The sequence below is a fragment of the Lycium ferocissimum genome, chromosome 4, assembly GCF_029784015.1.
Source record: "Lycium ferocissimum isolate CSIRO_LF1 chromosome 4, AGI_CSIRO_Lferr_CH_V1, whole genome shotgun sequence".
Classification (NCBI taxonomy): Eukaryota; Viridiplantae; Streptophyta; class Magnoliopsida; order Solanales; family Solanaceae; genus Lycium; species Lycium ferocissimum.
The window spans coordinates 14,621,285-14,646,955 of NC_081345.1; the positions used below are offsets into that span (position 1 = coordinate 14,621,285).

Here is a 25,671-nt window from a genome sequence, read left to right on the forward strand (position 1 = left end):
CCAATGTGTGAAAGAGAACTAGTCTCTGTGTTCATCAGATCCCAGGAGCCTGATTTTTACGATAGGATGCTATCTATGGCTGGAAGACCGTTTGCTGAGTTGGTCAAAATGGGAGAGGCTATAGAAATGGTCTCAAATCCAGAAAAATAGGTAGTGTCTTTAACAAGGCATCTGGACAAGCTACTGCAGGAATCTTCCGCAAGAAGAAAGAGGACGTGGCAAGCATATCCCACATTCCAAACCCAAGCCCAAAAGAACCACAATCCACCCACATAACTACACCCCTCATAAATTATCCAACACCGGTGTATTATGCACAACCAAGCTTTAGCACCACTGTACCAGCTTACACAGCTCTGTCTAGTATCCGTGTGTCTGTTCCCACTTACCAAGCATCACCCCAACAAAATTACAGCCCAAATAACCTACCACAAGTATATCAGCTACCCCAGAATTACCAAAATCAATCGCCGCCCCCCAACATACAATACTTCACGTCCTGATTCGAGAAAAGGCCAGTAAAGGAATTCACCACGCTCCTCGAGCCTAGGGCTTGGCTCTTTGAAAGGCTATTGGCTGCAGGGTTGATTTAGAAGGTCCGGCGAAAACCAGTACAATCGGGAAATAGATTTTACAGGGCTGATCAGACTTGTGCCTATTATTCAGGAGGAAATAGGCACATCACAGAGGACTGCATAAATCTCAAGCACAAAATTCAAGATCTGATTGACAAAAGGGAAATCATTTTGGAAACTGCAGCTCCCAATGTGAACACAAACCCATTGCCTAACCATGGAAACTATGGAGTCCACATGATTGAGAGGAATGAGGACTGGAAAGCTTGCAGAGCATTGATCCCCAGAGCAGTCAAATCCCTGGAACACACAGTAGCCTCTCTCATACTCTAGAAGAATCCAAATTTCAAGGTTCTGGTCCCAGCACCAGGAGCCACAAAAGCAACATCGAGATTTAAAACCTTGACTCCAGCACCCAGGGTAGCCAGGTGGCACAACAAATTACGCCCAACAAGCCAGTCACTGCACAAGCAGCCATGACTCAGGGCATGACCCGCTCAGGGAGGTGTTACACTCTCGAAGAGTAAGCTCAGAATGCTATAAGAAAAGAAAGCACCCAAAAGAGGGCAATAACTGAAGGAGAAGCTGAGGATTTCTGGCGGCGCATGCAGCCAAAAGACTACTCCATCATTGAGCATTTGAAGAAAACATTGGCATAAATATCGGTGTTGTCCTTACTAGCCAGCTTCCTATCACACAGGCAAGCCCTCATGAGAGTGTTAGATGATGTGCACGTACAAGCTAGTATAAGTAGCGAGGATCTAGCTGGACTGGTAACCTATATCATCGGAGAACACAAAATCTGTTTCTCAAAAGAGGATTTGCCAGCAGAAGGAACTTCCCACAATAGAGCCCTTAACATCACCGTGGAATGCCATGGTAAAGCAATAGGGAGGGTGCTGGTGGACAATGGATCAAGCCTTAATATTTGCCCTGTTACCACATTAAACCAGCTTGGCTGCGACATAGGCAAGATTCGCCAAAGTGGAACAAATGTCAGAGGATTTGATGGATCTCTAAGTGATTCCCTTGGGGAGATAGACCTACAGATCCGGGTTGGGCCTGCCACTTTCATAACAGAATTCCAGGTCATGGCAATGACCGCCAACTATAATATGTTCTTGGGAAGACTCTGGATACACTCCGCCGGTGCAATCAAGTCAGCTCTGCACCAAGCCATGAAATTTGAATAGGAAGGATGGGAAATTGTGGTGGCAGCTGAGAAGGATATTCAGAAGTATCCTTACAACATCATTCCTGTGATAGAAGGGAGTCCTCACTTACCAAACTTTCATGTAGTGGAATACGTTTGGGCCACTCATGTGGAAGAAGAGATTAGTAAGCCTATGCTAGCAGTCTACAGAATGATTGCCTCCACCATGCTGAGGAATGGTTTTGAAATAGGAGAAGGTCTACGAAGAGACCTCGGAGGGATAACAGAGCCTGTCTCAATCCCAAAGGAAAATTACCACATCAGTCTAGGGTATACTTCTAGCGAAGAAGTGCTCACAAGGGCGATAAAGAGAGAGCCTAGAACAAGGAACTTGTTTCATCCAATTCCGGGTTTGTACCAGTCATTCCCCAGAAAGATGCCGATGCTGAACGAAGAAGAAACTTATGGGAGTCTCGAGTCGCTGTTCCAAGGAGAGGGGTGCTACGTGCTCATTAAAGAAAATCAGGAGACACCCAACATACGTAGTCTGAGGCCAGGAGAGCGCCTGAGCAATTGGACATCCACCCCTCTCTTGGCTCCTCGGTAGAGAGATGGATTTTCCTTAAAACCTTTTGATAAAAGCAGTGACATCGGCTGAGGCCTGAATGATCGCCTTTTCTAAATTACTTCATAATGTTTAAAAATGGAAATGGTCTAACGTTGTTCCGAACCATGACCACAGCTGCATTCAATTGTTCTTGAATTAATGAAAAGCCTCGATCTATGTAACGACCCGTTTGGTCGTTATAGTCTTTCTGGCATTTTTGTCCTTATTCGAGCTTGGTTAGCTCACTTTTGGCTTGAGAAAATAGTTTTCACACTTTTCGAGATGTTTAGATTTGATTCAGGTGACTTTATGTGAAAATTGAGCTTAAAGCGAAAAATAGGTTACTCAAAGTTGACTTATGGGTAAACGGACCTTTTCAAAAATTGCCAATTCTGAGAGATTCGAATGGTCGCTGGAACTTATGTGCATATTTAGTTCGGTTCAAAGTGCACTCGGATGCATTTTGGGACTTGAGTTGGAAAATTGGAATTAAGGTATAGGGGGTTGACTCGGTCAACGAGACCTCCATTAGGAATTCTGAGGCCACGGGCGCGTTCGTAGCGTATTTTTATGTGTGTCTATGTGTGAGCAGATGACCTCAAAAATTAGTCAAAAAATCAGATTGAATTGTGAAATTTGGGTGGAATTCTGGTGTCTGGTGCCCACTTTGGCGGCACCAGCACCGCGGCAGCGGTACCGCTGGAGTGGTCCTGTTTTAGCGGTCAAGGAACCTCTGGGGCGGCACCGCTGAAGCGGTCTGAGTGACCGCAGAAGCGGTGATCGGGCAGTAACTAAGATATTTAAATGATATAAAACCCCAAGTCTTTTCATTCATTGTTGTTCTGAAGGTGGTTCATATTGGGAGCATTTCTAAAGGATTCGTAGAGGAGGTTCTTGGTGGTAAGTTCTCCTAATCCTTGTGCTATTTCATTAATCCTAATCATCTTACGATTCCTCTTCCCTTATCAATTCCTTAGTTATGAAAGATTAAAAGTGGGTTTTGATGAATCTTCTATATAGGCTTATTAATAATGAAATTGATGGAGTTTATGCTACATTTTGATGAATCGAAGGTTATTAATCATTTATCTTTCATTATTAGAGTTGAATTCTTGAATCAAAGAGTTAGGGTTTATACCCAAAATTGGGGGTTTTGCTTTAATTTCAAAATTAGGGGAATCCATGAGTTAAATTAGCAATTACTTGTTGGGTTATGATCATCTAGTGCTTAATTTGACATTTTACTCTCGAATTTTCCGTTTTAACCTTGTGGGCCCCGTTTTCCCAAATTCTAGCGCGAGATTTGACCTAAATTGAATGATAGCGATATTTGTATCGATCTTCATGATTTCTAATCTAAATTTCAAATATGCCTAGACTTCTTTGATCTTGAGGCACAACAGAAGGGGAAAGCGAAGGAGTGATTGTTGGTGTTTGATGTTCAGCCATCCAGGTAGGTTATGGCTTACCCTTGGTGCGACATTATATAGCGAAGCATATATTTAGATTATATCGTCAGAGAAAGCATGTAAACCTTCGGGTATGAAGTTGGGTTGGATATTATCTTAGGTTGGGCCCTGTTGCGTGATTACGGCTAGCCACCCCGTTGTGTTATGACTTGATTGTTATTATGTTGGTTTGATGCCACGTGATGTTAGTAGTTATTAGAACCTGTTGTTCCATATTGATTGTGACATTGTTCGCGTACTCACCGTGGTACTTGTGAGTTCTGCATATTGTTGGCGTACCCACCATAGTACTTGTGAGTTCTACATGTTGTTGGTGTACCCATGTTAGTACTTGTGACACTGATATATTCTTGGTGTACCCATGTTGGTACTTGTAATATTGATATATTGTTGGCATACCCATGTTGGTACTTGTGATATTGATTAGATTATTGATGTTGGCACATGCATTGCACGTATTCTCATCAATTCATAATACACTATTGATACCTTGATGATACTTGATGAAACACGGTGATGAGCTGGGATCGATTATTACTTGAGTGATGTGAGAGTTCGATAACTGATGTTCGTCCCGGAATCGTGGATTGAGTGAATTGATACTTGGTGAAAACTCTTTTTACTTGAGTGACGTGAGAGTCCGATATCTGATTTTCATTCCAGAATCATTAATTGAGTGAGTACATGGACTCCGCGGGTCCCCCAGGGTGGTGCCCGTTAGAACCTCCCGTTGGCAAAGATCCGGGGTCTCGTCTGTCTGTTGGGCAAAGATCCGGGATGAGTGTCACTTAGACTTCGCGAGTCACTTTGGGTTGTGCTATCGAGATGTCAATATTTTCGTCTGGAGTACATGTTTACACAGAATTTGCATGGCATTGCATTGCATTGCCTTTGGCTTATATTGTGATGATTTAGTGTTGTTCTTCTGTTATTTGATTTTCGGATTATATATATACTGAGACTTGACATACTTGGGTTTAGATGCTTCGATGTAGGTGATGACGGATACTTGATTTTGATTCTGTTTTGACTGATACTGGTTGATTTATCTGCTTATCCTGCTTTATTGTCTGAATTATGTTATTTATACTTAGTCAGCCGATGATACCTACCAGTATTGTTGTTTTGTACTGACTTACGTTTGCTGCATTCTTTTTTGGATGCAGAGTATTAGACAGGTTCTACTCTTTTCCCTCGTGGTTGATTGGCGAGGCTGCTGTAGAGTCATTCCACGGTGAGCATGATAACGGTGCTGCTCGGATGTTGTTTCCTTTACTTACTTGTCTTACTCTTATTTCGAGATAGTTGTATTACGAGACTTTATCATCTTTCAGATTTGTAGTATTTAATTACTGCTCTTGTATGAATTATACTAGATCTATAGGGTTGTATCTAGTATTTTTGCATTTTATCTTATATGGATGATTTGAGATTTATTGTATATTTATTTCTTTTGCCTTTACTTAAATTGGTTATATTGGGTTAAGGGTTCGCGTATCGCGGTGGGAATGATAGGTGCCCGCACGTCAGTCGTGACAAGTTAGTATCAGAGCCCTAGGTTATCTGGTCTATAATACAAGAGTGTGTCTAGTAGAGTCTTGTGGATCGGTACGATAAGCTCCGTACTTATCTGCGAGAGGCTATAAGACATTTAGGAAACTTTAAATTCTTTCATTCTCTCATGCGACTTTATTCAATTTGGTATCTAGTCGATTCCAATTAGTATCTGAATTTTCTTATCTTAATCACCCGCGAAAGGTGGACACTCGTTCTTAAATTTTTATGCGAATGGTTGATCTATGACGTGTGGTGGCTGGGTGCGAGATGTGTTATTCTGATTCGGGAAGGTGGTCAAGTTCAGTCTCTAGTTATGGCCTGAGTTTTCGATTGTGTGGAGTCGCTATTAGACTCCGTTGCTGGGTGGAGTCGCGATTAAACTCGTTTATTGTGAGAGTTCATGAGAAATGGGAAGATAGTTCAGAGGGTTACAGGGTCTTTATGTTTCAGTGTTTGGTTGCTGGGGAGTGACAAAGTGCAATTATGGCTTAACAATAGTGGGTTGCTCGATGGTATGATCGGTTTGACTTTAGCTTTGTCAGGGCCTTATGATGGTGTGCGTGACACTGGTGATGACCAATGAATGTGGACAACGTATTATGATCGCGTGTAATAGAGAAAGGAAGTTGACAATAAGGACATGAAAGAAGGCTTTAGTGGAAAGCGCATAGCAAGGTGAGACTTCATAGAATATCTTGGATATGGGTACTTTTGAGAGATTGGGAAGGGAAAAAATGGTATATGGCATGGTTGTCAGGATAAGGTTGCCACTGGTGCTATAGGTTATTCTTGATATGAGTTAGTTGATATTAAAGGACTACTTCGTTAGTAAGTGAATGCTATGGTCACATCGTTTGGTTGGTAAATTTTACTGGGCTGTAGGCTTTTGAGAGGCTAGTGAACGACTAATGAAAATGATTTCAAATATGGGCGTATGCGATAAGTTAATAACTTGAGGAGTTACGTGGTGCTCACTTAGACGGGAGGAGAAGCATTGATTTTGTTTTATGGTTCGTCGGGCTTAAATGGTGATTAATTTAGAGAATCGAGTGGATTTGAGCGTTTGTGGGTGGATAGTGATAAAAGTGATTTGAACAAAATACGAGAATTGAAGGATTACAATGAGACACCCTACTATCGGATTCAGGGGATTAAGGCTCGTAAGACTTGAGGTGAGAAATATGGGTACTTGAGCCGTGTTGGATTGCAGGAACATTATATCATGATGTACAGTAAGGGGTGTGACCGATGAGGTTGATGGGTGTCCACGAGGTTAAGGGCAGTAAGGAAATCGTTGAAGCAAGAGTTAGAGATGTGGGAGTTTAGTTGCAGTGTACAGTGTAGAGTGGGCTTAAGAGTTTATAGAGGGGTTGTGTGTTCAGTTATGTCATAGACTAATAGAGATTAGTGGGCGACTAAGGTTGGGAACCTTATATTCATTGTGTTTTTGGATAAATCCCTCTACTAGTGTGTTATCACTCGGCTTGGGTGATTGAAGAAAAAGGGATAGTCGTGTAAGTGGTTAGAGGTATTCAGATTCGATAACTGAGCTAAGAGGTGATTCTTTGAGGACTAGTAACGTTAAGGGATTAGTGAATGTGGATACTTAAGTGGTAATCGATAATGGGTTAACTGAGTTAAGTTCAGTATACAATTCGGAAATTGAGTAAGGCAATTCGGGAAAGGACAATTCAGTGGGATACATAAGGATATTAGTGATACTGTTGTGTGATACGTCGAATTTAGAGAGCATTTAGTTCAGAGTGGTAAGCGTTAAGGAAACGCTAATGTGCAGAGTGTGTGGTACGATCCTATCTCTAGGATTAATTCGGCTAGTTTGCAAGATTTATGATTATGTGGTCTTCGATGAATTGGATTCGAGGATTGATTACGGTATCGATGATCGTGAAGTGATTAGAAAATTGGGAATTGACGAGTCGAGAAAAGGTATAGATGATTGTGAACCGATAAGAAAAAGGTACATCTTGGGGATTTCTTGGGTCAGTATGTATTGTGGTGTCGTTTTCTGCATATTCTAGTTAAGATGTGATTGTTGCGTGAGCTTAAGAAGGAAATCTACAGGAATGAACTATATGGTAAGACAGAGTTCCGTGAGATTCGTGATCAGTGACTAGTAATAAGCATATTCAGTGAACCAACATGTTGAGATTTATAAGAAGTGTCGTGGTGATACACCGTTGGAAAAGTTCGTAACCTTCTACAGTGAATGAGTCAGTGTGCTTTAAGAGAAAGGATTTTAGAATCTTGCTCGTGGTAATACAGTGTGATTGCAAGTAATATTGACTGGACAGTTTGGGTAAGAGCTTTTGGTTATTAAAGACTTGGGCGTAATTGCGTGAGATTTCGAGCGCCAGTGTAAGATTGGATACTTTTAGAGAATCTACGGGCATATCGAGGTGATACTATTAGAGGTTCGATAGTTATATAATTACTATATTAGGCTTCAGGTTTTGCGTCGAAAGTTCGGGTATATATCGGATTTGCGTCTCAGGTAAAGGTTGAGAAATATGAAGTTTGAATTTGTAAGGTATAGTTCTTCGTTACTAAATTGATAACTGGGATAGAACTCTACTTGTGGAGTCGAAAGTGATGGACATGATTTGTTATGCGTGGTATGACTGTGATTATTTTTGAAACTCGGAGTCGGTTCTAACGATTATTGGTGGTTTTCGAGAGTTGTGCATTCATTCAGGGTCAGCATGGTTCGAGTTAAGCTTAACAGTCTACGGTTATATTTCCAGGTAGATATTTAAAGATTTGATGCGTTTCGGCTCATATTCGAGGTAAGATAGACTTACTAAGCTTTGTTAGGATTTCCTAGTGGAATTGATGATATTTTCTGAGAACAGTTACTTGGACAGAATAATGGTATACAATGAGCCTAGTACAGATCTAAGAAGGAACTGTTGTTCGAGAGGTCTTTATAGTGACCAGTTGAGTTCCGACGACTTGCTTGGCGAGATATTCAACGGTATAGTTCCTGTATTGTGATTTGAAGGTTTGGAAGACTTGGAAGTAGCCAAGTTGGCTGTCAGTAAGACTAGCTTTTGATGGAATTGTGTAAAGATCACAGAGGAATCAAGGATTCTTTCCAGTAAGAGTAAGCTATGGGTTCAGAATTTTGGTATGTGCGCTCTTATGTTCTAAGGAATTGCGGTGCGAGAAAATGACTCTAGCAAGTGCGAAGGAAAGATTTGCGAAATCAAAGTATTTCATCGGTTCAGATGGCATATGTTAGAGGATTGCATTGATTGGGGAAGTAGTTGTGGGGCTTTGTGATTGCATTCAGAGTTGCGGTGTTATCAAATCAGAGAATTCGAGTAAGGCGATTCGTTCATTCGAGGATCAGTTGAGAAGGAAATCCGAATATAGAGATATGAGAATTAGAGCTTGAGCTTAGTTTAGAGAGTTGTGACTGGTAAGTGAGTTGAGGTTCTTGGGCAGCTTGAGACTACCCGTTGTGGACCCTTGTTCTATGAGTTAGTTTTCCACCAGATCTGTCGAATGCTCGTCCGGTTTCCTATGTTTCTGTGTTGGAGAAGTACTGTTCTGGTGGTTTCTGTATCATTCGTTGGGATTCAGTTTTGTTCGATTAGAATCTTTCGTGTAAGGAGAAGTCCGACATGCTTAGCCGATATCCCCAGTTGTTTACTGATTCAGATATTTCCTGCTTCTTTCTCTTCTTTGCTCGAGGACGAGCGACGATTCAATTGGTATATGATGTAACGACCTGTTTGGTCGTTATAGTCTTTCCAGCATTTTTGCCCTTTTCCGAGCTTTGTTAGCTCACTTTTGACTCGAGGGAACAGTTGGCATGCTTCTCGAGGTGTTTAGATTTGATTCAGGTGACTTTTTGTGAAAATTGGGCTTAAAGCCAAAAATAGTTAACTCAAAGTTGACTTTTGGGTAAACGAACCTTTTCGAAAATCTGCCAATTATGAGAGGTTCAGATGATCGTTGGAACTTATGTGCATATTTGATTCGGTTCCCAATGCACTTGGATGCATTTTGGGACTTAGGTTGGAAAATTGAAATTAAGGTATAGGGGGTTGACTCGGTCAACGAGACCCCCGTTAGGAATTCTGAGGCCACGAGCGCGTTCGTAGCGTGTTTTTATATGTGTCTATGTGTGTGGTGTGTAAGCAGATAACCTCGGAAATTAGTCGAAAAATCAGATTGAATTGTGAAACTTGGGTGGAGTTCTGGTGTCTGGTGCCCGCTTTGGCGTCACCAGCACCACGGCAGCTATACTGCTAGAGCGGTCACCCTGCTGCTAGAGCGGTCCAAGCCAACTGGGCTTGACCGCTGTAGCGGTCAAAGAACCTCTGGGGATGCGCCGCTGAAGCGGTCTGAGTGACCGCGGAAGCGGTGATCGGGCAGTGACTAGGATATTTAAATGATATAAAACCCCAAGTCTTTTCATTCATTGTTATTCCGAAGGTGGTTCATATTGGGAGCATGTCTAGAGGATTCTTAGATGAGGTTCTTGGTGGTAAGTTCTCCTAATCCTTGTGCTAGTTCATTAATCCTAATCATCTTAGGATTCCTCTTCCCTTATCAATTCTTTAGTTATGCAAGATTAAAAGTGGGTTTTGATGAATGTTCTATCTAGGCTTATTAATGTTGAAATTGATGGAGTTTATGCTAGATTTTGATGAATCTAAGATTGTTAATCGTTTATCTTCCATTATTAGAGTTGAATTCATGCATCAAAGAGTTAGGGTTTATACCCAAAATTGGGGGTTTTGCTTTGATTTCGAAATTAGGGGAATCCATGAGTTAAATTAGCAATTAGTTGTTGGGTTATGATCGCCTAGTGCTTAGTTTGACATTTTACTCCTGAATTTCCCGTTTTGATCTTGTGAGCCCCGTTTTCCCAACTTATAGGGCGAGATTTGACCTAAATTGAATGATAGCGATATTAGTATCGATCTTCATGATTCCTAATCTAGATTTCAAATATGCCTAGACTTCTTTGGTCTTGAGTCTCAACGGAAGGGGAAAGCGAAGGAGTGATTGTTGGTGTTTGATGTTCGGCCATCCAGGTAGGTTATGACCCTTGGTGAGACATCGTATAGCGAAGCATATGTTTAGATTATATCGTCGGAGAAAGCATATCAACCTTCGGGTATGAAGTTGGGTTGGATATTGTCTTAGGTTGGGCCCTGTTGCGTGATTGCAGCTAGCCACCCCGTTGTGTTATGACTTGATTGTTATTATGTTGGTTTGATGCCACGTGATGTTAGTAGTTATTGGAACCTGTTGTTCCATCTTGATTGTGATATTGTTGGTGTACCCACCGTGGTACTTGTGAGTTCTACATATTGTTAGCGTATCCACCGTGGTATTTGTGAGTCCTACATGTTGTTGGCGTACCCACGCTGGTACTTGTGACATTGATATATTCTTGGCGTACCTATGTTGGTACTTGTGACATTGATATGTTGTTGGCGTACCCATGTTGGTACTTGTGATATTGATCAGATTATTGATGTTGACACATGCATTACACGCATTCTCATCCATTCATGATACATAATCGTTGATACCTTGATGATACTTGATGAAACACTGTGATGAGTTGGGCTCGGTTTTTACTTGAGTGATGTGAGAGTTCGATATCTGATGTTCGTCCTGGAATCGTGGATTGAGTGAATTGATACTTGGTGAAAACTCTTTTTACTTGACTGACGTGAGAGTCCAATATCCGATGTTCATCCCGGAATCGTGGATTGAGTGAGTGCATAGACTCCGCGGGTCCCCCAGTGTAGTGCCGGTGAGAACCCCCCTATGGGCAAAGATCCGGGATCTCGTATGTCTGTTGGGCAAAGATCCGGGACGAGTGCCACTTAGACTTTGCGAGTCACCTTGGGTTGTGCTACTGAGACGTCGACATTTCCGTCCGGAGTACATGTGTACACAGCATTTGCATGACATTGCATTACATTCTTACATTATCGCATTGCATTGCATTGCCTTTGGCTTATATTGTGATGATTTAGTGTTGTTCTTCTGTTATTTGATTTTCGAATTGTATATATACTGAGACTTGACATACTTGGGTTTAGATGCTTCGACCTAGGTGATGACGGATACTTGATTTTGATTGTGTTTTGACTGATACTTGTTGATTTATCTGCCTATCCTGCTTTATTGTCTGAATTATGTTATTTATACTTAGTCGGCCGATGATACCTGCCAGTACCGTTGTTTTGTACTGACTTATGCTTGCTGCATTCTTTTATGGATGCAGAGTATTAGACAGGTTCCACTCTTTTCCCTCGTGGTTGATTGGCGAGGCTGTTGTAGAGTCATTCCAAGGTGAGCACGATGACGGCCGCTGCCCGGATGTTCGTTCCTTTACTTACTTTTAATTGTAAAGCTGTTGTATTTATACTTGTAAAAATCTATAAAATAAAATTTAAAAAAAAAAAAAAAAAACTCATGTATATTATTGGAATCATTATGATTATGAACTAGTCGTCTTAGGACAACCGTGCCTACGCCGTTTAGTTTGACTTTAGGTCCCCACACGATTTTCAGACTCGAACTTAGTATAAATTATTTCTGAAAGGAACAATGGCTAAGTAAATAAATCATACAAGTTAAATAAAGAGGATAAAAAGGGATTACATCATTATCACAGTTTTCTTGAATAAACCAGATTAACGTTCCAAACCAAAAGAACATTTCCTTTAAACTCAGTTTTTTCCTAAAACAAAATTTTCGGACCGAGCCCAATTGGAAAAACGAGGATTTTGGGCTAAGGCCCAACTAAAACCACATCTTTTTGAACTAAACTTAACAAATTTTCAGGAAAAAAAAATGACTGTTTTAGGCCGAGCCCAGTAGCAAAAAGCAAAAACTTTGGGGCTGAGGCCCAACTGAAAAACCAACACATCTTCCAAGACTGCACTTAATTAATTTTCAGAAACGAGAAATAAATGAAAATTTGGGCCAAGCCACGTGAAAAAATGCAACCTCTTTTATTACAAGTATTGGGCCTTAAGTTTAAATTCAAGGACAAAGAAAAGATCAGTTTTTATGTATATTTATAATAAAAGCAAAACCTTTCACATGTATATACAAGTTAAAACCCGTGTAGATCATTCATAAAAATATGAAAATTTTAGATAGGATTTTGTAAAATGTATTAAAGGGATTGACCCGAGCCACGTATGAGTCAAGCATGAACGAAACATATTTATATTCCACACTTAAATATAAAAAACTCTTCATATCTTTTACAATCCATTATCCTTATATATAAAAGGAAACTATTTATAGCCGGATATTATAAGTCCGAATCTAAATACCATATATATAAAGGGGATATATTCAATTCACTTTCAAAAAAATGATATGCAAATGACAGATTTCATAAACGCAGGAATCAACAATAAATAAACAGTTCATGCAAATACTCATACATTGGAATTCGAAAGTCAACCGTATAGTACGGATCCTTAATACTAGGGTGCCTAACACCTTCCCTAGGGAATCACCAGAACCCTTACCTAGAACTTTGGATTATAAAGGATTTTTCACAGTGTATGAATAAACCCTTCAAAATTGGTTTTCCAAATTTCCTAAAACTTAGGTGGCGACTCTTTTAAAACAAAGTCCAAAAGAGCACCAACAAGTTCGTAGTAGCTTTCCGAGTGCTAACCCCGCCCGCGAAATGCGAACTGTTACAGTAATGACTTTAGCCCAAGAACTTGCTTTATGTTACAACAAGGGTCTCCAATATGTAAATATGGAATCTGCTTCTCAAGTGACCATGAACATATGTATACAAGCGCAGGGTAAGGATCGATCTGCCCAATTAGGACGATTCCTTCATGTTACCCATTGCGGGTTATTGGATCCATTCATGTCATGTTCTTGTCTCGAACCCCGACAAGGTATGAGATGGCTTAGCTGGTCGGGCAGAGATCAGACGCCACGTACTCACATGGTGGTTGCATGTCAGTTATACCAAGGCTCTCCCACTTAAAATGTTTTACTCATGTTATATATATATATATATATATATATATATATATATATATATATATATATTCATGTCAGATGATGCTCAAGTTCACATTCAGCTTACAGTTTCAGTTTCAGTTTCAATTTTATTATTTCATGTGTCATGTTTATTTCATTCAGTTGCTTTACACACCAGTACAATTCAAATGTAATGACGTCCCCTTTTATTGTCCGGGGGCCTGCATTTCACGATGCAGGTATTGATTTACAGGACGACAGGTCAGCTCGTTAGGACATTGCTTGTATCAGCTGGTTGGTGAGCCCCAGTTCCCTCGAGGCATTTTCATACTTTCAGTCTTTATTGTAATTCAGTCAGTGAGATATGCCTTAAAGTTTTTCTGTTTTAGTTTCATGCAATACAAACTCATCAAATCAAAATTCAAGAAACCTAATACAAACTTCTACGATCTGAATTACTACTATATACATTAGTAGTTCATTTTCTTTATAATAAAAGATAAATAGATTAAGAGTGTGATCTGATGATCAATGAAGAGGGATGAAAGTGATCATAATAGACTGACAAAGCCAAAAATACTATTAGGTGGTTTATTTCACCTAAGTCTTTGCTTATAAAGTTATTCATATGTGAAATAGTTGAAGAGCACATGGTTGAAAGTTCTCACAAAAAGCTCATAGATGAAAGAGATAAACAAGATCAAATTTCAACATATGGAATGCGCACAAAAGAGAGAGGAAGATGGAAGAACTTACATGGAGGAGGAAGAGGACGCCAGAGATAGAGCTACGCATGGGATCGTCAACACCAGTGCTCCATTGATGGTCACCTGAACCAAGCAAGCCAACAAAAAAAGGAAATGACCGACAAATTAGGGCTTGGACAAGTTTTAGTTACTTTCACATTTTAGTCCTTTTGCTTTTTATTTCCGTGTATTTAATTTTCGGCTGTACCTTTATTTCAATTAATAGAAAATAGTCCCATAGGACTAAAATAAAAATAAAAAAAATTATTGCTACCAAAAATAAAAAATAATAATAAAATAAAACTTTGAACATTTAGAATGGCGGGATGGACAAGGGAGTTGGGAGCATTGCATGCAGGCGTTAGAACCGCTGTTGTCTTCTTTTTAAATTTATTTATTTTCTTATTTTTTCTTTATATTATAAACGTTGTCTTCAACACATCACCTTCCTATACTCCTCAATTTTTGCTCCAACACTCCTTCAAAGTCTTCCTCCTTTTTTCTTGTAATTGTTAAAAAAAAAAAATTCTTTTGCTGCTCTCTCCTCAGAAAAGACACGAACAAATATGATCAAGAACAGAAACTTCCAACAATAATTCAACCACATTACATTAAAAACCAAACATATCAATCCTCACTAATTAACCACTCTCATTTTAATGAAATGGGGAGTTACAATTATTACAAAGTGTTGGGTTGTTTTAACAGGAAGTTTAAGATTAGCGAAACGGGCCCACCACGGGACGTTAATGATGCATTTTCCTTGTACACACAAAAAGGGACCCACATGACTGCAGATCAATTGGCTAGGTTCTTGGTAGAGTATCAGGGTGAAAAAGGATGCAATATTAATGATGCTGAAGGAATTATACAGGAAGTTGTGAATAGAAGGCATCATCTTACAAAGTATACTAGGAATGCACATTCTCTTGAACTAGATGATTTCTTCTATTACTTGTTTCAGGATGATCTCAATGGCCCTATCAAATCTCAGGTTTCTCCTCTTCCTTCTTAATTTTTAATTTTGTCTTCTTTAATTGATGAAAATCCATTGCGGCTTAAAACACTACTAAAGAAACTACACGCTTTGTCCCAATTTATGTGATATAGTTTGGATTTTGAGAATCAGACTTCTTTATTTTGACTTCGGACATACAACTTTTGAAAAATTATTTACATAATTAGTAACTACGTAAAAAAGTACTATAAGTCACAATAAATAACAATTTAAAATATTTAAAGGCATACGAATAAATCGCGGTCAAAGATATTCTTGTTTGGCTCTCGAAATCTGAACTGTATCACATAAAACAGGATAGAGGGAGTAGGAATTAGCGCGGAAATATTCTATAGCTAAACAGCAAAATCCATCTGTAATCTCATTTAGCGTCGCATTAGCAACAGATTATCAAAAAAATATGTTAGCTACGAGTAATTTAGCGACGGATTAACATCAAAGTTCATAGTTAATTCCATTTTTTTTTTTGTGGTGAAAAAGATGCTTTGCTTGAGTTATGTAGTGATTCCATTTAGGCAGGTAAAATTGTACTAATAATTCAACTCCTGTGTGATAATTTAATGAAGAATGTGCCTTTCTTCCAGAAAATGGGGGAACTTAGACTCTAAAAGAGAAGGGCTAATGATTTGAGATGTTCATCACTTAGTAATGCCATGAAAGATTCCAGTCCCCTTACAAGGGAGTGTTGAAGTGCAATGCCAGACAAATGAGTCTCCCAATGGACGAAATGCTGGTATTTGCTTAGCTCAATTGTATCAAGTGGTCAAAGCAACTGCTCAAGGAGCTGCTCTCAGGCTCGGTCAAGAGGAAGATTCTTGCACGGGCGGTGATCAAATTCTGATACTTTAGCATTACTCGGTAGAATAGAATCAGAAAATGTAACTTGAAAGCTTTACAGAATGGCTCTCCAATATATCCCCCCTCTCTGCTCGATTGTGCTTATTGTCCCTACTTACCCCAAGCGACATGGTTGTCCTAGGTTAGGTGTGGTTGATGGTCAAATAATGAATAGAGAGTAATGGAAGTACTTGTCATTCTCGTGTTTTTCTCCACTTGATCAAAGGGATAGATGCTTGCATTCAATACTTCGTTGGTCATTCTGTTTTTACCTGTCCACATACTGTGGCTTGAGAGTTAATCTTAGGAGAGAGTAAGTAAGAGATTGATAAGAGGATTGGACTTTGACACCAGTCCCAGAGGTTGAGGCCATTTCCTTTTTCAAGGGGACAAGAGGGAATACAATTATTGAAACAACAGAAACCATATCTTGAGAAAAAAATATAAACAATTAGTGAGGTAAGTTCATAGGCGGTATTACCGAAGGGAAAGCAAGGGCATTTCTACGTACTTTTGGGAGAAATTGCAGAACACCTTAGACACTTATTATTTTAGGACTCTTTGCAGACCTAGCCCTGCATAGATCTCCTGGCTTAAGTTTCTTTCTCTACATGGATCAAGGTCTTAATTCGAGAGGACTATCCCGACGAGGACCAATAATAGATCCATTATAATCCTTTCTTTTGTTTTTTTGTCTTATTTCTAATCAAAAACCTTTAGTGGAAACATTATGTTGACTCACTCCAAGAGTAAAATCGGTAATTCACCTCATGTTTGGGAACCATATGAGTAATCACACATAGATGAACCTGAAAGGGATTGAAATTAAAGGTGTACAAATTTTGCAGTATTGCACATGAACCTTATTAACACCCTTCTCTTTAACTTATAAATCATTGGGGTTAGTGATTCAAGTTTTGAATTCTTTGTGCCATGTATATTTGTTGCTTGGAAATGACTAGAAAATTACATGTAGAGACATCTAGATTTACTTTGACAACTTATGTCATTCCAGGTACACCATGATATGAATGCTCCATTGCAACATTATTTCATTTATACAGGTCACAATTCCTACCTTACTGGAAATCAACTGAGCAGCGATTGTAGTGAAATTCCAATTATTAGAGCTCTCGAAAGAGGTGTGCGGGGAATAGAGCTGGATTTATGGCCAAATTCAGCAAAAGATAACGTGCATGTTCTTCATGGAAGGTAAAATATGCTCCTGGATTTATACTGGATTCTTCACTAATTTTTAATATTAATCAAGAGATTTATGACTTTATAGGAGAAAAAAGTGTGGTAAAACCTGTGGAGATCTTCATGCTCTTCCACAAATCCTTAAGTCTAGATATTAGTGTGATCCATTTGCCTCAACTTAATTGTGACCTACATAGAATAAAAGGTTTAAGATGAGGGGAAGTTAATTATCAATCAGATGAATGTGGATGGAACAGTTTATCTTCTTTATATATGTTTCTGCCCGACAAGATTTCGTCTATCGATTATTAAGTTCGTCAAAGTCATCTTACCACAGATGAAAAGCAAATATATAGATTTGTCCAATACCAAATCCTTTGAAGTACTTATTAATGTTAAGAGTAATTCGTCCATGATCACCTGTTGTCATTAGAGTATTAATATAGGATATGATGTCTGAATAACACTTGAAACTTTACGACTTCTTAATGAGTTTGTGCTGAAAATTCCAATTATGATCATTTCCAGGACCCTGACCACGCCTGTGCCGCTCTTTACATGCTTAAAGTCCATTAGGGACCATGCATTTATTAAATCTCCTTATCCTGTCATAATTACGTTGGAAGACCACTTGACACCAGTTCTTCAAGCAAAAGTTGCAGAGGTTAGAGTTAGTTGCCCTTTTTTGAGATTTATGCATAATGTTTACTCTTCTATTAACTCTTTCCCACTCATGCACCCCATTTTCTTCCTCTAGTTGGTTATCCAAGTGTTTGGGGAGATGCTATATTATCCTCGGTCAGAATGCTTAGAGGAATTTCCTTCACCTGAAGAGCTTAAGCATCGGATTATTCTTTCTACCAAACCACCCAAAGAATATCTTGAATCGAAGCATCACCAAGACATAGAAAGTGCATCTCCTGCGAAGAAAGATTCAGTTGAAGGTGACATTTTGGTCAAGGAGACTTCAGAAGTTACAACAGAAGGACATGAAGCTGATTTCAGGGTAAAACAATGTTAAAATTGTCTCTCAGTCTCTTTCTTTCGAAAAAAAAAAACTGTCTTTTAGTCTCTTTCTTTCAGCAGGATAATCTCCTTTTCTTCACTGACATATTTTCAGAGTGATACTGATCAAGATGATGAAGATGGTGATAACTCCAACTACCAATCATCCCAGCAAGGAGCACCTCATTACAAGCGTCTGACAGCAATTCATGCTGGTAAGGCCAAATGTGAATTGAAGCATGAACTAATAACAGAAGAGCTTAAGCATCAAACGGTTCATGCTATCAAATCTCCCAGAGAAGATCTGAAGCATGCCAGAGACAAAGAAAATGCAACTCCAGTGAAGAAATATTCACTTGAAAAGAACCTTGTGGCCAAGGATACTTCAGAAATTACAGTCGAAGAACATGAAGCTGATGAGAGGGTAAAAGTCATAAAACAATGTTAAAACTGTTTCGTCAGTGTCTTTCTTTTGGAATGCTAATCTACATTTTTATGGCATTTCCAGAAAGTTATGGATCAAGATAACAAAGATACTGATCCCTCAAACCATCGATTCCCCCAGCTAGGAGGACCTCAGTACAAGCGCATGGTAGCAATGCATGCTGGAAAGGGGAAACATGCGCAAATACCTGAAGAGCTTAAGAATGGGAATCCTCTTTCTCCCAAGCCGCCCAATGAATATATTGAGTCAAAGCATCAGAGAGACAGAGAAAGTGCATCTCCGGTGAGAAAAGATTCAGTTGGAAAGGACCTTGTGGTCAAGGAGACTTCAGAAATTAAAGCAAAACATGAAGCTCATGAGAGGGTAAATTAAACAACTCGAAACTTTCTCTGATATCTTTTTTTAGTAATCTAATCTTCTTATGTCTGGTATTTTTCAGAGTGATACAGATCAAGATGACCTAGGAAGTGATCCCTCTAACTGCCGGTCATCCCATCAAGGAGCACCTCAGTACAAGCGCATGGTAGCAATTAATGCTGGGAAGGCAGAATGTAGCTTGAGGCATCCACCAACACCTCAAGACCTTAAGACCCACAGACATAGAGAAAGTGAGTCTTCAGCGAGGAAAGGTTCACTTCAAGACTTTCTGGTCAAGGAGAATTCAGAAATCATAGCAGAAGGACATGAAACTGATGTAGGGTAAAACAGCATTGGAACAGTCTCTCTCCAATAGCTTTCTTTTGGAATGCTAATCTTTTTTCCTGGAATTTTTCAGAGTGATACTGATCAAGACGATGAAGATAATGATACCTCCAACAACCAATCATCCCAGCTAGCAGCACCTCAGTACAAGCGTTTGATAGCAATTCATGCCGGGAAGGCAAAACATGGGGTGAAGCGAGCACTAACAGATGAGATTATTAAATTCAATCGTCTAAGTTTGGATGAACAAGCACTTGAAAAAGCTGCGACGAATCATGGAAAGGATTTGGTCAGGTATTTAGTTCTAACCAAATAAAATTCAACCATTGACGAAATTACTCTATCGGTCTACCCTATTCCTTATTTGTGTTTTCCTCTTCTTCTTCCATTTTCTAGGTTTACTCAAAGGAATATCCTGAGGGTTTTTCCCAAGGGAACACGAGTTACCTCCTCAAATTTTAAGCCTATGACTGGCTGGATGCATGGAGCTCAGATGGTTGCATTTAACATGCAGGTAACTAGTACATCCATGTTCTTCTCCCGGAATTTATTTCTGCCCTTGAGTGTGATCATTTTTTTTCCTTTCATCATCTGTATATCTCCTTGTGCCACAATATTTAGGAATCCCAGTGCCATCATTCACTCTACCTTGTACCAAAATGTTAAATAATCCATGTTATCATTTTCTTCTCTTCTACAACTTTTGGCATTTTCTATCTTTTCTTCCCTTATTCTCTCTTTTGGAAGTTTGTTTCTGGTTACTTTTTTAAACAAATTTACTCAAACCATAAGATGATAAATCAAATACATAGGGTTAAATGAGGAAGTCTTCATACAGACAAGGATTACATGGACATATTTTCATATGCACAAATATCAGGGATCAGTATGTGTCTCTGTTGGCTGTTATTAGACAGGCTGGTCTATCATGGATCATCACAAAATTGGCATCAAATTGAGAAAATACATTTTGATCTGACCAACGGCCTTTGACTCTGCAAATGACCTTTAACACAAAAATATTCTGGATTGATTCTCTAGCTCAGGCAATTTGATCCAATGTGACAAACATTACATTTAAATGCATTCATGCCTTATTTGACCTTTCTGATTATTCTCCATTTCTCTGCAGCCCATTGATCAAACTTCAAAAAGAAATAGAAAACAATGAATTGGAATATGATGTAAAAGATAATTCTGCCCATGTTGATTCCTGTTAATAATTTATAGATCAATTTGATTCCTTATATTCTGTCTAATTGCTATTTTAACTGCATATAATAGGGATATGGAAAATCACTCTGGATTATGCATGGGATGTTTAGGTCTAATGGGGGCTGTGGTTATGTAAGAAAGCCTGGTTTTCTCATGGACAAAGCACCACGTAATGAAGTATTTGATCCCAAAGTGACATTGCCGGTGAAGAAAACTTTACGGGTAATTGAAATATGTGATGTGGAGATTATAGCACACATTCAAGTTTATCTGATGATAATTCCTAAGGAGTATGATCTTCTTTTCAGGTGAGAGTATACTTGGGAGATGGATGGCGCATGGATTTCAGCCACACACACTTTGATGCGTTTTCTCCCCCAGACTTCTACACAAAGGTTAGCGAGGCTATGTTGATGGCTCTATTTGGTGTGATTCATCTTATTGCCTAATTAAGTACACATCATGGCAGACCATGTTTTGGACGGTCAGATGCTGGTTAGATCAAACCAGATCTTTCCTTGAGCTTCTTGAAGTGATATGTTGGTAAAAATCAAGTAATGTTGTCATGAAATGTGGGAGTTGTGGCCTTAATCAATAGTTCGTTGAATTGGATAGTTGCTACCTTACTTAATATTAACTAGAAAAATGTAGCACATTACCAACTTATCAAGATCTAAGAACGCGTCCGGTAAATGACATATTACTAGTTTTTACTTTAAAAGGAAAAAACAAATGTGCTTATCACTTAAGTAAAAGCAAGAACAACTTTTTACTTAAAATTTGGAAGACAACGCATTTCGCAATAAGCAGTGGCCATTGTATTAGTTGTTGGTTTGAGGCCAACATAATAGTCATGACTGAAGTGATTTAGGTAGCAGTCCTGTAGTTAATTCTCAAGAGGTGATCTGAAGAGAAATTGGTTAATATATATGCCTGATCTTGTCGCCTCTTCTGATCATCCTTCTCTCTTGGTGTATAGCCGGCTTGTATTCTTACTCTCTTCTCAACTTTGCTCTATGTGAAAATGAGTTCGTCTTTCTGCTTAATGCTTAATGTAGTTCAGGAAATTCTCGAAAGCTTTATTGACCATTGGATGAATGTGAATGGCAGCTATATATAATAGGAGTTCCAGTAGATGCTGCAAAGAGAAAGACGAGGATAATAGAGGATGATTGGGGTCCCATATGGGGTGAAGAGTTTAAATTCCCCTTGACAGTGCCAGAGCTGGCTTTGCTTCGGATTGAAGTACGAGAATATGACATGTCAGATAAGGATGATTTTGGAGGCCAGACATGTTTGCCTGTCTCAGAGTTGAGACCTGGGATACGAGCAGTCCCTCTCTATGACAAGAAGGGTGAAAAGCTTAATCATGTTAGACTGCTTATGCAATTTCGATTTGTCTGAGCTGCAAAAATTTTGTTCTTTTTCTTGGTTGGATTTTTTGTCAAAAACAAAAGCTCAATTCGATTGTTTTTCTTGTATATCCTTCGTGTGATTCTTGCACATCCACTTCTCTTTTTGTATAATGGATGTGAAGTTTATTAGCAAAGGAAAGAAAACTTCAAGGATGAAGTTGTTGATTGAGTACTTGTCCTTTTAAAATTTGTATGGACTGTGTTTAATAACACCAAGGATATGTACTTTAACTCTTTAAAGTAGAATGAGCTAACCAGCCAGGTGAAAACTCTCTAAAGGGATACACTCAGAATTGTACATAGATTTTAGGTTAATCATTTCAATTTTCTAGGCATTTCTCATAAACTATTTAATACTTGAAAATAGCTCAGTGTACAATTTGCATGAAATCGATTTTTCAACTTCAAACTAGTAAGTGAGGTTCCATAAATCCGTAGCCAGAAAAATATTTCCTACATCAAGTTCCTCATAAGATACTAGTCAATTTGCAGCATAGAGTTCTCTGTTGCTAAATTAAGCAATTACTGCATGACAATTCCTATGATCGCATTCACTATTAACAAGTCAAATTATTATTTACCACATAACAATCTCTATACCTTTACCATATAACAATCACTATATTAAAATCTCAGATAACTAAGAATCAAATGACCTGTTAGACAATATGAATACATGAAAATAAAAACAATCACTCAGGATAGTTGGTTTGAGGGATAAAGAAATCAGTTTCGGTATAAAGCTATGCATTTCTTATTCAATATTTGGTTTTCCACATAGAACTATATATTACTGATGTATCACTGCATAACTAAGGCAGTAGTTCCTTGGTAGGGAGCGCTTACCCCAAATGGGCCCTACGCGGGACGAATCTGAATTAGTCGGACTCCAGTGCAGGTATTGGACATTGAATGGGATACTAAAAAAACTAAGGCATTGGTTGATTTCTAGTATTAAACTATGGGCTACTTTGGACATGATTTCAAATCATGATTTGAAATCACGTTGATTTGAAGTTGAAATTTTGTTTGGACATGTAATTTGGATTTCTTATGTCATATTTTTCTCATAAACATGAAAACCCCACAATTTGTAAAAACTATCGGAACTTCACCAACTCTTATACCATATTACCAAATGAACAAACAATAGTTCATATACAAGATATCAGAATTCCTAAGGCACCGCATTAATAAATTACATATCTCCATATTCCTTTTATAAAAATGCTTGCAATTGCATGCTATTACAAACTTTCAAATACACATAATTTGACAAAAATTCATTGGTCAAAAGAATCAACAATAGTAGTAACTAGCTATTCTTCAATATAATCCTTCCATATGGTATAGATAAAAAAATTTACGTCCAACATGAGTCTTTTTTTACAAAATATAAACCTATGGGTCAATTTTTACATTTTGAAATTTTGAAATTATGATTTGGAATCCCAAATTCTACTTTTTGGTGAATTTGAAATTTGAAATCATGATATAAAGTTGAAGTTGAAATTTTGTGCAAATTCGGAATAAGGCACTATTACCCCCTGAACTTTGGCCGAAGTTGCTACGACACACCTAACCTTTTCAGGGGTCCTATTACCCCCCTAAACTTTTTTAATACGAAATAATTACCACCCTAACCACTGATATCTACTCTCTTATGGGAGAGTGACATACACTCTCCTTACCACATGTATATATATTTATTTTCTATTTTTTTAAAATTCTTTTCACTTATGTGGCAATTTTTTTAAAAAAAATTGAAAAACTAAATTTTCTTTAAAAAGAATGAAAAATGGACATTTAAAAAAAAACTGAAAATTTTGATTGTTTTAAAATCCGTTTTTATAAATAAATAAAAAAAACTGAAAAAAGGGATTTTTTTGTAAAATATGAAAAATTAGATTTTTTTTAAAATGTCTTAAAAAATCTAGATTTTTATGATTTCATTTTTTAGGACACTTTTATTTTTCAAATAAAATCTGGAAAAACTGTTTTTTCTAGTCAAAATGTGAAAAAACTGAATTTTATAAAAAAAATAATGGAGAAACTAATTATTATTATTAAAATGTGGAAAACCGGTTTCTTTAAACTAAATCTGGCAAACTAGATTTTTTTTTTTTATATATAGAAAAAAATAACCAGTTTTCCACATTTTTCTTTAAAAAAAATCAGTTTTCCAGAATTATTTTCTAAAAAAATGAATTTTTTATATTTTTTAAAAATAATTCAGTTTTTCGTATTTTAAGAAAATATAAATTTTTTAATAAAAAAAAATTAAGTTTTCCGCATTTTTTTTTAAAAAAAATCAGTTTGGAAAAAACTTTAATATTTTCCACTCTCCTTGCCACGTCAGCGCTTAGGGTGGTAACTATTCCCTTTTTTAAAAAAAATTCAGTGGGGTAATAGGACCCTTGAAATGGTAAGGTGTGTCACAGAAACTTTAGCCAAAGTTCAGAGGGGTAACAGTGTCTTATCCCTGCCAAGTTCAGAAACACTATGCTGATTTGAAATCAAAAAATAATCATGATTTCAAATCGCATGTCCAAACGCCTCCTAAGAATCTATGTTTAAAATCGAGTCAAAGATTAAATACTTTGACCTTCGTACTTCGAACCCCCTTATATAAATTGGGACAGAGGGAGAATATAAAAAGGAAAGATAATCCCTAGGATCTCTTCCGATTATTCTCTCCGATCTTGTAATCCAGATCTTCCATGTCTTGTTAATATCCCTTATTTTATGTAATCTTCTGATTCTTTGATTTAGTTCCTTTATGTTATTGAGCAATCTCTACTCATCCTTATGTACTTAAAGATGATTAATGTAATGCACAAACAATAGCCTTTTGCAAAATCCTTCTGCCTATTTATGGTATCGGAGCTCCTTACGCTCGAACGAGTTTTTGATCCTATTCTTTTTTGTTAGCCCATCATGTCCAACAACTTGAACGACAACACTACGGCTATGCAAACTCCCCCTCTCAAACAATCATGAATTCGTTAAGTCAAGGAGGTCAACTTGTTTCGATCAATCAACCCACCTAGCTGCCTATACGGCTTGCTGGTAGCACCAATTACGTTACTTGGAAGGCTCAATTTGATACTCTCTGCCTTGGCTATGATCTGCTTTCCTACATTGATGTTACCCTTCCCTCTCCATCTCCAATTGATCTAAATTATCAAACATGGAGGCGACAAGACAACCTTCTTCGTCATGCTCTTATGACGTCTGTCAATCCTACCATAGCCCCTTTGATTACATCAGCAGCTTCTGCGCACATCGCATGGATAAAACTAGCGCAACAGTATGCCAACAAAAGTCAAACTCGTATTATAAGTCTTTGTAACTCTCTCAGCCGCCCAAAGTCCGTTGCTCAATATCTCAATGAGATCGTGCTATCTACAAGAACTTGCCATTGCTGGCTCTCCCATTAACAATGAAACTTGTAATAAAAGTGCTTAGTGGCCTTGGACCAGAATTTGATGCCATTAGCTCTACCATCTGTGCTCGTGAAAACCCCATCACCTATGAAGAGCTTTTTAAAAAACTCAGCAGCCGAGGATTGTTCCTTCTTCACACACCCAAGCTTGAGATGCCACCTCTTACTGCTCAGTTTAATCAATGTTCGACATAAGTTAATCGGCAACACCAGAACAATTATCGAAACAACCAATCTGGTAGTAATTGGTCAGGTCCTCAAAACGACCC

General features: G+C 38.2%; 1 protein-coding gene across 1 annotated transcript; it reads left to right on the forward strand.

Annotated features, from left to right (window-relative positions):
- The first annotated feature begins 14,069 nt into the window (after positions 1-14,069).
- On the forward strand, positions 14,070-22,154 carry LOC132054382 (phosphoinositide phospholipase C 6-like). Its single transcript, XM_059446403.1, has 12 exons — positions 14,070-15,114; positions 16,991-17,187; positions 17,704-17,839; positions 17,933-18,181; positions 18,296-18,604; positions 18,689-18,988; positions 19,065-19,319; positions 19,401-19,621; positions 19,724-19,841; positions 20,612-20,764; positions 20,851-20,937; positions 21,653-22,154. The coding sequence occupies exons 1-12, from the start codon at positions 14,785-14,787 to the stop codon at positions 21,944-21,946; spliced, it is 2,649 nt and encodes an 882-aa protein (XP_059302386.1). The 5' UTR covers positions 14,070-14,784; the 3' UTR covers positions 21,947-22,154.
- The last annotated feature ends 3,517 nt before the right edge of the window (positions 22,155-25,671 follow it).

What these genes read in the sequence shown, in the direction of transcription:
- LOC132054382 (XM_059446403.1), top strand. Translation starts at nt 14,785, where the DNA reads ATGGGGAGTTACAATTATTACAAAGTGTTGGGTTGTTTTAACAGGAAG. An exon ending in TTCAAGCAAAAGTTGCAGAG is followed by an intron (nt 17,840 to 17,932) that starts GTTAGAGTTAGT and finishes TTCTTCCTCTAG; the next exon opens with TTGGTTATCCAAGTGTTTGG. An exon ending in TGGTTGCATTTAACATGCAG is followed by an intron (nt 19,842 to 20,611) that starts GTAACTAGTACA and finishes TGCATATAATAG; the next exon opens with GGATATGGAAAATCACTCTG.